The sequence below is a fragment of the Panulirus ornatus genome, chromosome 4, assembly GCF_036320965.1.
Source record: "Panulirus ornatus isolate Po-2019 chromosome 4, ASM3632096v1, whole genome shotgun sequence".
Lineage (NCBI taxonomy): Eukaryota > Metazoa > Arthropoda > Malacostraca > Decapoda > Palinuridae > Panulirus > Panulirus ornatus.
The window spans coordinates 76,013,668-76,029,948 of NC_092227.1; the positions used below are offsets into that span (position 1 = coordinate 76,013,668).

The window sequence follows — 16,281 nt, forward strand, 5'->3', positions numbered from 1 at the left end:
GTATATGGCATGGGAGGTAAGTTGCTAGAAGCAGTGAAAAGTTTTTACCAAGGATGTAAGGCATGTATACAAGTAGGAAGAGAAGAAAGTGATTGGTTCCTAGTGAATGTTGGTTTGTGGCAGGGGTGCATGATGTCTCCATGGTTGTTTAATTTGTTTATGAATGGGGTAGTTAGGGAGGTGAATGCAAGAGTTTTGGAGAGAGGAGCAAATATGATGTCTGTTGGGTATGAGAGGGCTTGAAAAGTGAGTCATTTGTTGTTTGCAGCTGATACAGCACTGGTGGCTGACTCAGGTGAGCAACTGCAGAAGTGGGTGACTGACAGGTAAAGTGTGTGAAAGAAGAAAGTTGAAAGTAAATGTGAATAAGAGCTAGTTTATTAGGTTCAGTAGGGTTGTGGGACAAGTGAATTGGGAGGTAAGTTTGAATGGAGAAAAACTGGAGGAAGTGAAGCGTTTTAGATATCTGGGAGTGGATTTGGCAGCGGATGGAACCATGGAAGTGGAAGTGAGTCACAGGGTGGGGGAGGGGGCAAAGGTTCTGGGAGTGCTGAAAAATGTGTGGAAGGCGAGAACATTATCTTGAAGATCAAAAATGGGTATGTTTGAAAGAATAGTGGTTCCAAAAATGTTATATGGTTGCGAGCGTGGGCTTTAGATAGGGTTGGGCGGAGGAGAGTGGATGTGTTGGAAATGAAATGTTTGAGGACAATATGTGGTGTGATGGTTTGATTGAGTAAGTAATGAAAGGGTAAGAGAGATGTGTGGTAGTAAAATGAGTGTGGTTGAGAGAGCAGAAGAGGGTGTGTTGAAATGGTTTAGACATATGGAGAGAATGAGAGGAAACATTGACGAAGAAGATATATGTGTCAGAGGTGGAGGAAAGAAGGAGGAGCGTGAGACCAAATTGGAGGTGGAAGGATGGAATGAAAAAGATTTTTGAGTGATCAGGGCATGAACACACAGGAGGGTGAAAGGCATGCAAGGAATAGTGAATTGGAACGATGTGTTATACCGGGGTCGATGTGCTGTCAATGGATTGAAGCAGGGCAAGTGAAGCATCCGGGATAAACCATGGAAAAGGCTGTGGGGCCTGGATGTGGAATGGGAGCTGCAGTTTTGGTGCATTACACATGAGAGCTGATAATTTGTTTTGTACTTTTTGGGTATTTATCAGCTATGGGTTGCATTATGAGATATTTTCTATGATTATTTAAAGTATAGAAGTGTTTGATTATCTTATATTTCAGTTTTGTGAAAAAAAAAAAAAAAAAATACTTGTAATTTTGGTATTTTGTCAGGGAAATCAGTTTGTTTGAAAAATCTCATTGTAAGGAATATTGTTAATCTGAGTATGAATCTGTGGTTGAAATATTATTTGCTCTTCTTTATGACCCATAATTATGTAGTTAAATGTTAATACAATTTTAAAACATTTTCTAAACTTTTTTTTATTGAATACCAGTCAGATAGGGGAAGAATTATATTTTCTACGATAATGTGAGGTATAAGAGCATTTGATTATGTTATATTTAGATCTTAAAATAATTCTAGGAAGCTAGAGAATATCCTGATTAGTATTTTAAAACATTTTCTGATCATTCACTTTTTATTTCTTGTTTATCGATTAGATGGAGGAAACATTATGAGCTATTTCCTATGATTATTTGAATTATATAAGTATTTGATTATGTTGTATTTCAGTTTTGAAACAAAAATATTTTTGGGCTGAAAAATACCCTGAACTATTACCTATAATTTTTGATATTTTTCTAAGGGAAATATATTTATGTGAGAACCTCAGTATAAGGAATATTTTTCTAAAAAAATTCTCTAAACTAACACCAGCAATTTTTGGTATTTTTTCAGGGAAATAAATAAATAAAAATAACTCAGTATAAGGAATATTACTAAGGCTGGGGTTGAAATATTATATATTTTTCTCTGTGGCCTATAATTATGTCGTTAAGTGGTAATTTATAACATTTTGTAGACATTCATTTCCTCTTTATTGGATATCTATGGGTTAAGGGGAAGTATTATGGGATGTTTTCCATGTTAATTTCAAGTATAAGAACATTTGATTATGTTAGATCACTCAGTACAGGTACACCACTGATTTTCCGGCACTCTTGGTTCCAGAGCCTTGGCGGATTAACCATTTTGCTGGACCAACTGTGGTCATGTAATAATAATTCATCAACACACCTCTAACCCACTAATTATACATCCCCCATGTGTCTAAAGTATACCATAGACTGCTAGAAATTTAAATTAAACAAATATTATTCATGTAAATTCCATGACACCTCTTGAATCTTTGAAGCCACCCTTCACTATAGTCATGCTCATGTTGTAATTTACATTCTTTATGGAATAACTTAGCTTGGTCCATTATCATGCTACCTGACAAATCCACTCCATCACTCTGACGCTGTCAAAACCATTCCATCATCTCTTGATCATGCTCAGTTTTTCTAATCATCATTTGCTTCTTAGAATCGCTGTCTGCATAGAATTTCAATATTTTCTCCCTTTGCTTCCTTATATCATAAACAGTTGATGAATCAATACTGTAGATGTCACACAGTTTATGCACTGAAACACCACAGAACATTTTTTCAACAGTTCTACTTTATCTTGGATTGATATGGACTGTTTACGTTTGACTCCACGACTGACACTCTCATATGTCTTAGAAGCCATAGTTGGGTTAAATTTAAGCAAAATAAGCTAAGCATCTCACAGAATTGCGGTATCACCACCAACAAGTGCAGTGAAAAGAATGTAAATCAGTGCATCCTGCACACAACACCATGTGTGGCCACCCAGTAAACTAGTGTGGTGGCTACGGTAATTTCAAGTTCCTCACGTAATTTTGTCTGGGCTAAAGGAGGTGCCAGACCATCAGTTGCCGGAAGTTTGTACGTATTTCTTGTTTACCTATCAATTGGGGGAAGCATTATGAGCTACTTTCTATGATAACTTGAAGTATAGAAATATTTGATTATGTTGTATTTTGATTTTGAAACAACAAGTTTTTTGGGTGTTTTTTGGAGGAAGCAGTACGAGATATGTATATTACGATTATTTCAACAATAGAAGCCATTGATTATGTTTTAATTCAGTTTTGAAACAAAAAGATTTTGGAATATAGCATATCCTGCAATTATTCGTGCTTTCCTCAGGGAATTTGATTTGCATCCAATCCTTAGTAAAAGGAAGATTTTTCATACTGAATACAAATCTGCTGTTGAGATATTGTTTGGCTGTTTTTGTGACCAGTAATTGTCATTAGATTATTCTAATTACCTCTGATTTTTATTATTTTTTCTGAGAAATGATAATCATCCAAACTTCAGTATAAGAAATATTTTTCATGCCGGATATGATCTGGGGTTGAAATATTGTTTGACCAACACTCCCCTAAGAGAGGAGGAATAAGTCAGCCACACATCTGGCAGCAGGAAGACATTTGCAAGATGGTGTTCCAGCACCCTGGCAACATTATCTGATAAACCGGTGATTGACAACTGCTTTGCAAAACAAATGAGCCATAACAGAGCCAGGCTCCTGTGAAAGGCGGTCCAGCAAGTGACGCCACTATGCTGCCCCAGCTGTGCGTGGGCACCCCTGTCTGCATGCAGGACATTACTTCGAAGGTGTGGGACAGGTTGGGTGTAGTAGTGGAGGTGAAGCCACATAGACAATACGGAGTGAAGCTGGGTGGCAGTGGCCGCCTGTCTTTGCAAAATTGACGTCACCTACACCTCTGAGTTTTGCCAAAGGTCAAGGGGAGTACCTACCAGCAATGGCTTTGCCCCCAGTTGTGGCGACACGTATCCTCAGGCAGAGGCAACCTCACCATGTGCACTTACATGTTTGTGGTGGCTCCTGTGAAGAGTGAACTTATTATTTTGTTGTCATTTATGCTCTGCTTGCATGTAAAGGAAGTGTATTGCTGCTGAGCAGTGATTTGTGTGTATATTTGCGTTATGCCGTGTCATATTTTACTTTTTCTTTTTGTTGCTTGTTTTTAGTTTTGCTTTTGTTGTAACAAAATGTCACATTTAGGTACCAAAAATCTCGAGAGGGATGTAGGGTATAGTGTGCGGTATGACAGTTGGGTGGTGGGTGGCGGCACCTGGCAATGTGGGAACTCTCACCAGGCAGTTGGAGGCAGGAGTCAAGTGATGCCATCCCTCCTGTGACAGGATACTTCTTTATAATAAAGTGCTTTCATTGCACCTTTGTAATCACTTAATGCCATTTTGAATTGTAAGGATAGCAAGATTACTGAATAAATAAAGTCACAATTCTGATATAAAAGAAACGCTGTATACAATTGGTCAATAAATAAAGTCACAGTTCTGAAATAACAGAAATACTGTTTACAACCTGACTGCACATAGCCTGAGACAGAGACCAAATCAAGTCTACCCCATGCTACCAAAAACAAGTGTGATATGAAGGGTGCATGGTGCGACATTTGAGATTCTTTAATTTTTATTTTCTAAATTATTAATGTACTTTATTATTTGACTGTTAAATCCCAAATCCTATATATCAGGGTCTGTTAAATCTAGGTTTTACTATATCAGATTTCTTTTTATTGCAATTTTGTCCATACACTAATCTATAACTATTTTTATGAGTAATTGAATATAACTAATTAAAATCATATCTAGTGCTGATCCTGTTCCAGAAAAACACAAGCCATACACAGTATTCTCTTCCCTTTGTCAGTGAACAAAGGGCTGTGTTGATTTTTGTTTTGAGAAATATATTGTGATGTCCTCTCCATGTGCAAATTAATTTCAGGTCTTGATTTCCAGGTAGTTTTGACCATTATGAATCCCTCCTCGAACCAATCTTAGTGGCCTATGTGGAGCATCTAGCCAAGGTAGAAAGCATAGAGGAACTTTTAGAAGAGGACAATGTACAGAGATTAACCTGTGCTTTAGGTCTTTGTGAACTGTTGGTGCCAACAATGCGACATTCTAATATCTTGCTGCCTGTGGTAAAACTGATGGCATTCACACATGGAGCCAGCTACCACTATACTGCTGTTAAGTGCCAGGTGAGATAGCAGTTTGAATGACTGTGTAAAATCCTCTTAGGTATATACACTAGTTTGAATTGAAGAGGTTAAATTATTGATATATGTTTATGAAGTACTTTTGACTTAATCATACTAAAAAGATTTTTGGAGTTCAGAGTATGTTTACTGTCTGAGGGGTACAGCTGAAAGTCCCATCTCCACAAAAAATTCATACTTCCAACTGTTTGAATTGTCTTTTAACATAAGTTTTAAAGATACTCATAAAACAATGAAAAAAATCACTTCATAAATTATGTCCATTGCTTTCACTGTAATTACATGTAGAATCTTTGTCGATATTTTTTAACACAATATGCTAAAAAAAAGTCTGAAAGTAGTGTTGTTGCCACTTCACGATTTATTGTGTATTTTACCTACACATTGATTACTGATTATTATTGCATTATCTAATTTAACAAATATTTTCTTTCTGTAATCAGGGTCATTTATTGATAAATTTTGCAAAATAGTAGAACTATAAAAGTTTGTAAAATTACTAGCCACAGCAGTTAGACATAGGGTTGTCAGAGTCAGACGAGAACTCGAAACTGCCTCCACATTTGCTAGAAAACCTTTTCCTGCCTCATCTTGGTCAATTTATGATGCTGAAGGAGTTGGTTTCTATAATTTTTTTCCACATTATCCAAAGACATTCAAATCATTCATCACAGTGCTTAGTCCTCTGCAAATTGCTGATGCACTCAAATCAGGCACTCCTAAAGCACTTGCCTCTCATCGTTACCCCCCTCAGTTCCAGGTGCATAAGCTCTAACAATTATCCACCTCTCGTCATCCACTTTTTACCACATCAATCTGGGGTTCACTTTCTTGAACTCTTACATATTTTCACAATTCCTCTTTCAGCAGAAGCATCATCCCCTCTTCTTTCTTCTTGTATAAATGCTAACCACGACATTTTCAGTCCATTCTTCCCCATTCCTCTTGATCTTAGTTTCATGCAGAGCTAAAACATTCAGGGTTCTCTCCTCAAATACACTATTTCTCCCTTCTTCTCAGTCTAGGTATAATACATGCACATTTAGACACTCAAGCCTGAGCCTTTCAAAGAGGATGAGCACTACTTTCAGAATTTGCAGTACAAGGAGGGAGGATATGCCGGTCACACATTTCCTTCCCTTAAAGTAATTTTCTATGATAATTAGGAAATACATCTTTACATCCACCCCTCGCTTTATGCCGGGCTCATGTTCTTCGAAAACCATGCATAATGAGAAATTGCATATTGCAAACTAAGAAACAGAGAAAATATTGTTTGCTGATGACAGCACTAGTAGCAGATTCTAGTGAGAAGATCTGTGAGGAAGTTGATGTCTGAGGCTGGGAGAGTGTGTGAAAGGAGAAAGTTGAGAGTTAATGTGAATAAAATCTAGATTATTAGGTTTAGAATTCACAGAGATGGGTTAGTTGGAGAATAATTTTGAATGGAGAAAACTTGGAAGATGTGGGGTGTTCTAGATACCTGGAAGTGGACATGACAGTGAATGGAAGCATGGAAGTAGAGGTTAGTCATTGAATGGGTGGCGGGGATGACTGTTCAGGGAAAAAAAAAAAGAGTCCATATCAGGGAGGGCAATAGTGGGTGTTTGTACAAGTGTAAGAATGTACAGAAGAGGGTAAATGTTTTAGAAATGAAATATTTCAGTACAAAATGTACGGAAGGTGATGAAAGTGTCGGAAATGAAATATTTTAGGACAAAGTGTACAGAAGAGAATGAATGTATTGGAAATGAAATATTTCAGGACAATATATGGTGTTATTTGATCTCATCCTTCTACTTGTCCCTACCACTTCTGAAACATATATCATCTTTGTCAACCTGTCCTCATTCATTCTTCCTATATGTCTAAACTAATTCAAGAAATTCTTTTCAGCTCTGTCAACCATACACTTCTCATTTACCGGACCTCTCCCTTACCTAGTCTTTATTTACTTGATCAGCCTTTCTCACATCATGTTTCTTTTCCCATTTGTTCACCTTTCTGCATTTGTTCACCTTGCCTGCATTAGCGAGGTAGCATCTGTTCATGGAACTACCTCACTAATGGGAGAAATGGAGTTTAAGTATTAAAAAAAAAGGTGGTGTGAGAAGGGTTAATCAAGTAATGATAGGGTAAGAATGAGGTGTGGTAATAAGAAGAATACAGTTGAGAGAGCTGAAGGTGTGCTGGAATGGTTTGGACATATGAAGAAAATGAATTAGAAGTTGACAGTGGGGACGTATGTGTCAGAAGTGAAGGGAATAAGAAGGTGATCAAAATGGAGATGGAATGAAAAATATTTTGAAAGCTTGAGGCCTGAGCATGCAGGAGGGCGAAACATGCATGGAATAAGAGTGAATTGGAAGGATGTGGTAAACAGGAAGTGACGTGCTGTCAATGGATTGAACCAAGGTATATGAAGTAGCTAGGGGAAACAATGGAAAGATGTGTAGATTCGATATAGCTAGGGGACTTGTTTTGGTGCACTACACCTGAAATGGGATTAGATGTAAATGAGTGAGGCCTTTTCTTTGTTCCTAGTATTTCTTCATTGATGCAAAGAAGTATGAGAGAAAAGAATTATAAGGTTATATTTTAATATAACCTCTATTACAGGCTCCTGCAGCTTCATGGCTGCCCTACATCCAATGCCAAGTAAATGTTGGACTTCTTTGGAATGAAAAGTTCTTTGCAAATCTGTGCTTTTTCTACTGATGATGACTTTTCACCAAAGGTGTAACTTCATCTAGGTGCAATCTAGTAACACTGCAATGAATAGTGGATATTGCGTTTGTTTTTCTTTGATACTGGATACACTTAATTATAATTTACTGTAAACTTTTTTTTTTTATTTATATTATTATACTTTGTCGCTGTCTCCCGCGTTTGCGAGGTAGCGCAAGGAAACAGACGAAAGAAATGGCCCAACCCCCCCCATACACATGTATATACATACGTCCACACACGCAAATATACATACCTACACAGCTTTCCATGGTTTACCCCAGACGCTTCACATGCCTTGCTTCAATCCACTGACAGCACGTCAACCCCGGTATACCACATCGCTCCAGTTCACTCTATTCCTTGCCCTCCTTTCACCCTCCTGCATGTTCAGGCCCCGATCACACAAAATCTTTTTCACTCCATCTTTCCACCTCCAATTTGGTCTCCCTCTTCTCCTTGTTCCCTCCACCTCCGACACATATATCCTCTTGGTCAATCTTTCCTCACTCATCCTCTCCATGTGCCCAAACCACTTCAAAACACCCTCTTCTGCTCTCTCTACCACGCTCTTTTTATTTCCACACATCTCTCTTACCCTTACGTTACTCACTCGATCAAACCACCTCACACCACACATTGTCCTCAAACATCTCATTTCCAGCACATCCATCCTCCTGCGCACAACTCTATCCATAGCCCACGCCTCGCAACCATACAACATTGTTGGAACCACTATTCCTTCAAACATACCCATTTTTGCTTTCTGAGATAATGTTCTCGACTTCCACACATCCTTCAAGGCCCCCAGGATTTTCGCCCCCTCCCCCACCCTATGATCCACTTCCGCTTCCATGGTTCCATCCGCTGCCAGATCCACTCCCAGATATCTAAAACACTTCACTTCCTCCAGTTTTTCTCCATTCAAACTCACCTCCCAATTGACTTGACCCTCAACCCTACTGTACCTAATAACCTTGCTCTTATTCACATTTACTCTTAACTTTCTTCTTCCACACACTTTTCCAAACTCAGTCACCAGCTTCTGCAGTTTCTCACATGAATCAGCCACCAGCGCTGTATCATCAGCGAACGACAACTGACTCACTTCCCAAGCTCTCTCATCCCCAACAGACTTCATACTTGCCCCTCTTTCCAAAACTCTTGCATTTACCTCCCTAACAACCCCATCCATAAACAAATTAAACAACCATGGAGACATCACACACCCCTGCCGCAAACCTACATTCACTGAGAACCAATCACTTTTTTATTGCATGTATTTTTTTGAGCACTCTACAGTATTTCCAAGAAATATACAAGGGCCAAGCAGCAACTGATACAGGAGCAAAAATACCATTCTTCGAGTGAATGACACTTGAGCAGTGAGAAAGAATACTCACGTATTCCCTGTGTGCTGTAGAAGGCGACTAAAAGGGAAGGGAGCGGGGGGCTGGAAATTCTCCCCTATCGTTTATAGTTTTCCTAAAGAAGGAACAGAGGAGAGGGCCAGGTGAGGATATTCCCTCAAAGGCTCACTCCTTTCTTCTTAACGCTACCTTGCTAATGCAAGAAATGGTGAATAGTAAGTAATGAAAGGTTAAGAGAGATGTATGGTAATAAAAAGAATGTGGTTGAGAGTGCAGAAGAGGGTATTTTGAAATGCTATGGTCACATGGAGAGAATGAGTGGGGAAAGATTGACAGAGAGGATATATGTGTCAGAGGTGGAGGGAATGAGGAAGTGGGAGACATAATTCATACCGTCTGCCCTTATTCATTCCCGTTGCCACCCCACCACACAAGAAATGACAGCCCCCCTCCCCCCGCATGTGCGCGAGGTAGCGCTAGAAAAAGACAACAAAGGCCACATTTGTTCACACTCAGTCTCTAGCTGTCATGTATAATGCACTGAGACCACAGCTCCCTTTCCGTATCCAGGCCCCACAAAACTTTCCATGGTTTACCCCAGATGCTTCACATGCCCTGTTTCAATCCATTGACAGCACGTCGACCCCAGGTATACCACATCGTTCCAGTTCACTGTATTCCTTGTACGCCTTTCACCCTCCTGCATGTTCAGGCCCCGATTGCTCAAAATCTTTTTCACTCCATCCTTCCACCTCTAATTTGGTCTCCCACTTCTCGTTCCCTCCACCTCTGACACATGTATCCTCTTTGTCAGTCTTTCCTTAATCATTCTCTTCATGTGACCAAAACATTTCAATACACCCTCTTCTGCTCTCTCAGCCACATTCTGTTTATTACCATACATCTCTCTTACCCTTTCATTACTTAATCAAACCACCTCACACCACATTCTGTCCTCAAACATCTTATATCCAACACATCCACCCTCCTCCACACAACCCTATCAATAGCTCACGCCTTGCAACCACATAACATTGTTGGAACCACTATTCCTTCAAACATACCCATTTTTGCTTTCCAAGATAATTTTCTCGCCTTCCACACATTGTTCAACGCTCCCTGAACCTTCACCTCCTCCCCCACCCTGTGACTCACTTCCACTTCCATGATTCCATCCGCTGCCAAATCCACTCCCAGATACCTAAAACACTTCACTTCCTCCATTTTTTCTCCATTCAAACTTACCTCCCAATTTGACTTGTCCCTCAACAATACTGTACCTAATAAAATTGCTCTTATTCACATTTACTCTCAGCTTTCTTCTTTCACACTCTACTAAACACAGTCACCAGCTTCTGCAATTTCTCACCCGAATCAGCCACCAGTGCTGTATCATCAGTGAACAACAACTGACTCACTTCTCAAGCCCTCTCATTCACAACAGACTGCATACTTGCCCCTCTCTCCAAAACTCTTTCATTCTCATCCCTAACAACCCCATCCATAAACAAATTAAACAACCATGGAGACATCATGCACCCCTGTCGCAAACCGACATTCACTGAGAACCAGTTGCTTTCCTCTCTTCCTACTCGTACACATGCCTTACATCCCCAATAAAAACTTTTCACTGCTTCTAGCAATTTACCTCCCACACCATATACTCTTAATACCTTCCACAGAGCATCTCTATCATCTCTGATCATATGCCTTCTCCAGATCCATAAATGCTACATACAAACAAATCCATCTGTTTTGTAAGTATTTCTCACATACATTCTTCGAAGCAAACACCTGATCCACACATCCTCCACCACTTCTGAAACCACACTGCTCTTCCCCAGTCTGATGCTCTGTACATGCCTTCACCCTCTCAATTCATACCCTCCCATATAATTTCCCAGGAATACTCAACAGACTTATACCTCTGTAATTGGAACACTCACTTTTATCCCCTTTGCCTTCATACGATGGCACTATGCATGCATTCCGCCAATCCTCAGGCACTTCACCATGAGCCATACATACAATGAATATCCTCACCAAACAGTCAACAATGCCGTCACCCCCTTTGTTAATAAATTCCACTGCATTACCATCCAAACACGCCACCTTACTGGCTTTCATCTTCTGCAAAGCTTTCACTACCTCTTCTGTTTACCAAACCATTGTCCCTGACCCTCTCATTTTGCACACCACCTCGACCAAAACACCATATATCTACCACTCTTATCATATAACACATTCAACAAACCTTCAAAATACTCTCCATCTCCTCACATCACCACTACTTGTTATTACCTCCCCATTAGCCCCTTTCACTGATATATATGTTTTTTATTGTTTTCAGATATGAGCATTGTAAATACTGTACATATTTTATGGTTTTGTTCACTTTGCACATTTATTTCTCTATGACATACAGTGCTTTAAAAATATTTGTAGATGGTGATCCACAATGGTGATTAAATCTCATAAAGTTGATGGCAAACAATGGAAACAAAAACAGCAAGGGAAATGTGAATGGACTAGGATGTTGGTCATCTAGATTTTGTAGTACTAATAATTTATTTATACATTTCAGAGGGAATTCTTACTAAGGTAGCAGTGTCACAATAATAGTTTATGTGATACTGACAATATAGTCAAAGATCAGGTAGCTTGTTGTTAAAGTTCTTATTGTATGGTAATATATCCAAAAGGGAAGGAATATTTTTTATTCTTTTGAAGTCACATTTCTAATTTTCTTTCATCTAATATTTATATAAAGTGAATGACGGGAAGACTTGTGAAACAGGAAGACAAAAACAACACGAAATCCACAAGTTTCCTCAGATTTAAGAAATGAAAATATTACTACTAGATATCATTTATTGTTCTGTAATAAGTGTTATTCTTCATGAAGCGTAAATTTTAGTGACAGGATTGATAGTTTAAATATAGGTCATCATTGTATTGTTCTGTATCGTTATTTCTGTTTTTTCCTTTGTAATACCCACCTCAGTTCTCTGAATTCTTTTTAAGTGATAATGGACCTCTGAGTGGTTTTTGAGGTTAATGTATGCTTAAGTTAGACTTTTGTTTTCCCTTAGATTTTTCAAGAAGCACACAAGAAAGCCAAAGCAGGAAACCAGATCCCAAAAGAGCACCAGCGTAGGTTTAGCAGAAGTAGAAGCAGAAGCAGACGCAGAAGTTCACAAGGAGGGGAAATGGAAACTGATATTCCAGTATTAATGGAGAAGCAGAGGGAACCAAAACAAAATGAAGCAGGGAGTAATGTTGTAGAGAAAGAGAGAGATCACAAGGAAGAACCTTCTGAAGTTAGATGCCATGGAAGTTTAACAGGAAACTGTGAAAGCACATCATTAAAAAGTGATGTTTGCACAGACATTGAAAATGATGGTAATAATTGCATAGATAGTATTAGTTTAAGTTCTACAGATGACCTAGGATGTCAAGATTATAGTACTAAACTAAAAACTATTGTAGGAAGCTTAATTGATTATTGCATTCGTGTGGTACGGTGCTGCCCTGACCTGTGGGCAGTATTGACCGCACTTAATGAATGCCACGTTCATGAAGTACAATTATTCTTTAGAGCCATGCGCTGTAGAGAACCCAAACTTGTTGGTCAATTGCAAGAGCAGTTATTGGATTCTGGTTCCCACAATCGCTTGGTCACAATATTGTCTGATATGTACACCTGACAGCACATTTTAAAGAGAAAGTAACAACATGAATAATTAAAATTCCTTTTTGTCATGTTAAGGGAATATAAGTAATAAGTGTTTTTCAGTACTATGATATTAGCTATATTTAATTAGACCACCCCTTAGACCACAGTGCTGAATTGCAGAGGACAGGATACAAGCATTTATAGAAATATAATGCACTTTCCAGTGAATACTTAGTGCTATCCTATATTGTATAAATTCAGAATATTACTGTAATTAATAAAAGTGGTTATTTATCCTCTATTCTAATATCTACAAACTTTTACCCTTGCCTCCATAAATTAGTGATCTGACGTCCTTAACATATTCACATTAAAGTCTCTGGCATACTTGTCAATTAGTATGTAACCCAATTAAACCATCTTTCCTACAGTATATGTATAGTCAGATAAAGTTTTGGAGATTATATGAGTAAGTAAAGTGACAAAGAATATGAAGACCAAGAAAAACTTGAGACTTGGATAACATCTAGAGATAGTTTGGAAACTGGCAACTAATTGGATTATTTCAAAACATTTCCTTTCACTTATGCATTATGCAGAATTGTCGCATTCCATCTTATGCAAGGCTTTCATCATCTCTTCTGTGTTCACCTAACCACATGCCATGACTCTCTCACTTTGCATACTTACCCATCCCAAACCTCTAACATATGCCACCCTATCATCAAGCACATTTAAAAGTCCTTCAAAATACTTCTTTTCATCTCATCTCCCTGTAAACACTTCCCTATTTGTCCCCTTCACCAATATTCTCCTTTATTCTGTTTTTCTCACACTATTAACCTCCTTCCAAGACATTTTCTTATTCTCCCTCTTTAAAAGCCCTTGCACCTTCCTCTTGACCACGTGATGCTTGAACATTTCCCAATAACTTCCAATCCTTTCCTGTAAGTAATGCCCATACACCTCTTATCTGTTTGACTAGAAATTCAACTTCATTTCACCACTTACTACCCTTTTTCACATGCCCACCTCCTACCGTATGCTTGCCACACATCAGCACCGCCTCCTTAAACATCTTCCATTCTACACCCATTCCCCTAGCTTCACTTACTTTCATCCTTTTCAATTTTATAGTCTCTCCTGGTATCTCTTCACAAAAGCCTTATTTTCAAGCTCAATGCACTACCCTTTATACCCAAATCATTCCCTCATCTCCAAAAGTCTCTACAAATGTTTACCCTTGCCTCCATTGATTAGTGATCTGGCCTTCTCTGCATATTCACATCCATGAATCTTTTACATGCTTGTCAATTATGCCCACTTACCATCTTTCCTATAACATGTAGTCAAATGTTTTACATATAATACGAAAGTAAGTACAACAATAGAGAATGTGGAAGACAAGTTAAACTTAATGGAATTCAGTGAAGAGAAATATCCAAGGGACAGTTAAATACAGTGCCTACAAATGGAAGCTCTAAAGGAAAAAAAATAGAAGCAAAGCAAATGTTGGAGGATTTGAGAGTAATTATCAATTAAAAAAATTGAATTCAAGGAACATATTGAAAAGACAGAACTTTTAATCCAAGTAATGAGTAGAATGATACTCATAATATTTCCTACAAGATTATTTTTTTATTATTATTTTGTCGTCGCTGTTTCCCGCGTTAGCGAGGTAGCGCAAGGAGACAGACGAAAGAATGGCCCAACCCACCCACATACACATGTATATACATACACGTCCACACATGCAAATATACATACCTATACATCTCAATGTACACATATATATATATATATATATATATATATACACACACAGACATATACATAAATACACATGTACATAACTCATACTGTCTTCCTTTATTTATTCCCATCGCCACCTCGCCACACATGGAATAACAACCCCCCATTGACAGCAGGTCGACCCCAGTATACATCGTTCCAGTTCGCTCTATTCCTTGCACACCTTTCACCCTCCTGCATGTTCAGGCCCCAATCACTCAAAATTTTTTTCACTCCATCTTTCCACCTCCAATTTGGTCTCCCACTTCTCCTCGTTCCCTCCACCTCTAACACATATATCCTCTTGGTCAATCCTTCCTCACTCATTCTCTCCATGTGACCAAACCATTTCAAAACACCCTCTTCTGCTCTCTCAACCACACTCTTTTTATTTCCACACATCTCTCTTACCCTTACATTACTTACTCGATCAAACCACCTCACACCACACATTGTCCTCAAACGTCTCATTTCCAGCACATCCACCCTCCTCCGCACAACTCTATCCATAGCCCACACCTCGCAACCATACAACATTGTTGGAACCACTATTCCTTCAAACATACCCATTTTTGCTTTCCAAGATAATGTTCTCGACCTTCCACACATTCTTCAAGGCTCCCAGGATTTTCGCCCCCTCCCCCACCCTATGATCCACTTCTGCTTACATGGTCCCATCCGCTGCCAGATCCACTCCCAGATATCTGAAACACTTTACTTCCTCCAGTTTTTCTCCGTTCAAACTTACCTCCCAATTGAGTTGACCCTCAACCCTACTGTACCTAATAACCTTACTCTTATTCACATTTACTCTTAACTTTCTTCTTTCACCCACTTTACCAAACTCAGTCACCAGCTTCTGCAGTTTCTCACATGAATCAGCCACCAGCGCTGTATCATCAGCGAACAACAACTGACTCACTTCCCAAGCTCTCTCATCCCCAACAGACTTCATACTTGCCCCTCTTTCCAAAACTCTTGCATTCACCTCCCTAACAACCCCATCCATAAACAAATTAAACAACCATGGAGACATCACACACCCCTGCTGCAAATCTACATTCACTGAGAACCAATCACTTTCCTCTCTTCCTACACATACACATGCCTTACATCCTCGATAAAAACTTTTCATTGCTTCTAACAACTTGCCTCCCACACCATATATTCTTAATACCTTCCACAGAGCATCTCTATCAACTCTATCATATGCCTTCTCCAGATCCATAAATGCTACATACAAATCCATTTGCTTTTCTAAGTATTTCTCATATACATTCTTCAAAGCAAACACCTGATCCACACATCCTCTACCACTTCTGAAACCACACTGCTCTTCCCCAATCTGATGCTCTGTACATGCCTTCACCCTCTCAATCAATACCCTCCCATATAATTTACCAGGAATACTCAACAAACTTATACCTCTGTAATTTGAGCACTCACTCTTATCCCCTTTGCCTTTGTACAATGGCACTATGCACACATTCCGCCAATCCTCAGGCACCTCACCATGAGTCATACATACATTAAATAACCTTACCAACCAGTCAACTATATATATATATATATATATATATATATATATATATTTTTTTTTTTTTTTTTTTTACTTTGTC

General features: G+C 38.8%; 1 protein-coding gene across 1 annotated transcript in view; it reads left to right on the forward strand.

The window, feature by feature from the left end:
- Positions 1–13,180, forward strand: part of LOC139745808 (uncharacterized) — a 71,304-nt gene extending 58,124 nt beyond the window's left edge. The window contains exons 9-10 of the mRNA XM_071656388.1: positions 4,836–5,080; positions 12,288–13,180. Of these exons, the coding sequence (XP_071512489.1) occupies positions 4,836–5,080; positions 12,288–12,902 (860 nt within the window). The 3' untranslated portion in view covers positions 12,903–13,180. The remainder of the gene's footprint in view (positions 1–4,835; positions 5,081–12,287) is intronic.
- Positions 13,181–16,281: the final 3,101 nt, after the last annotated feature.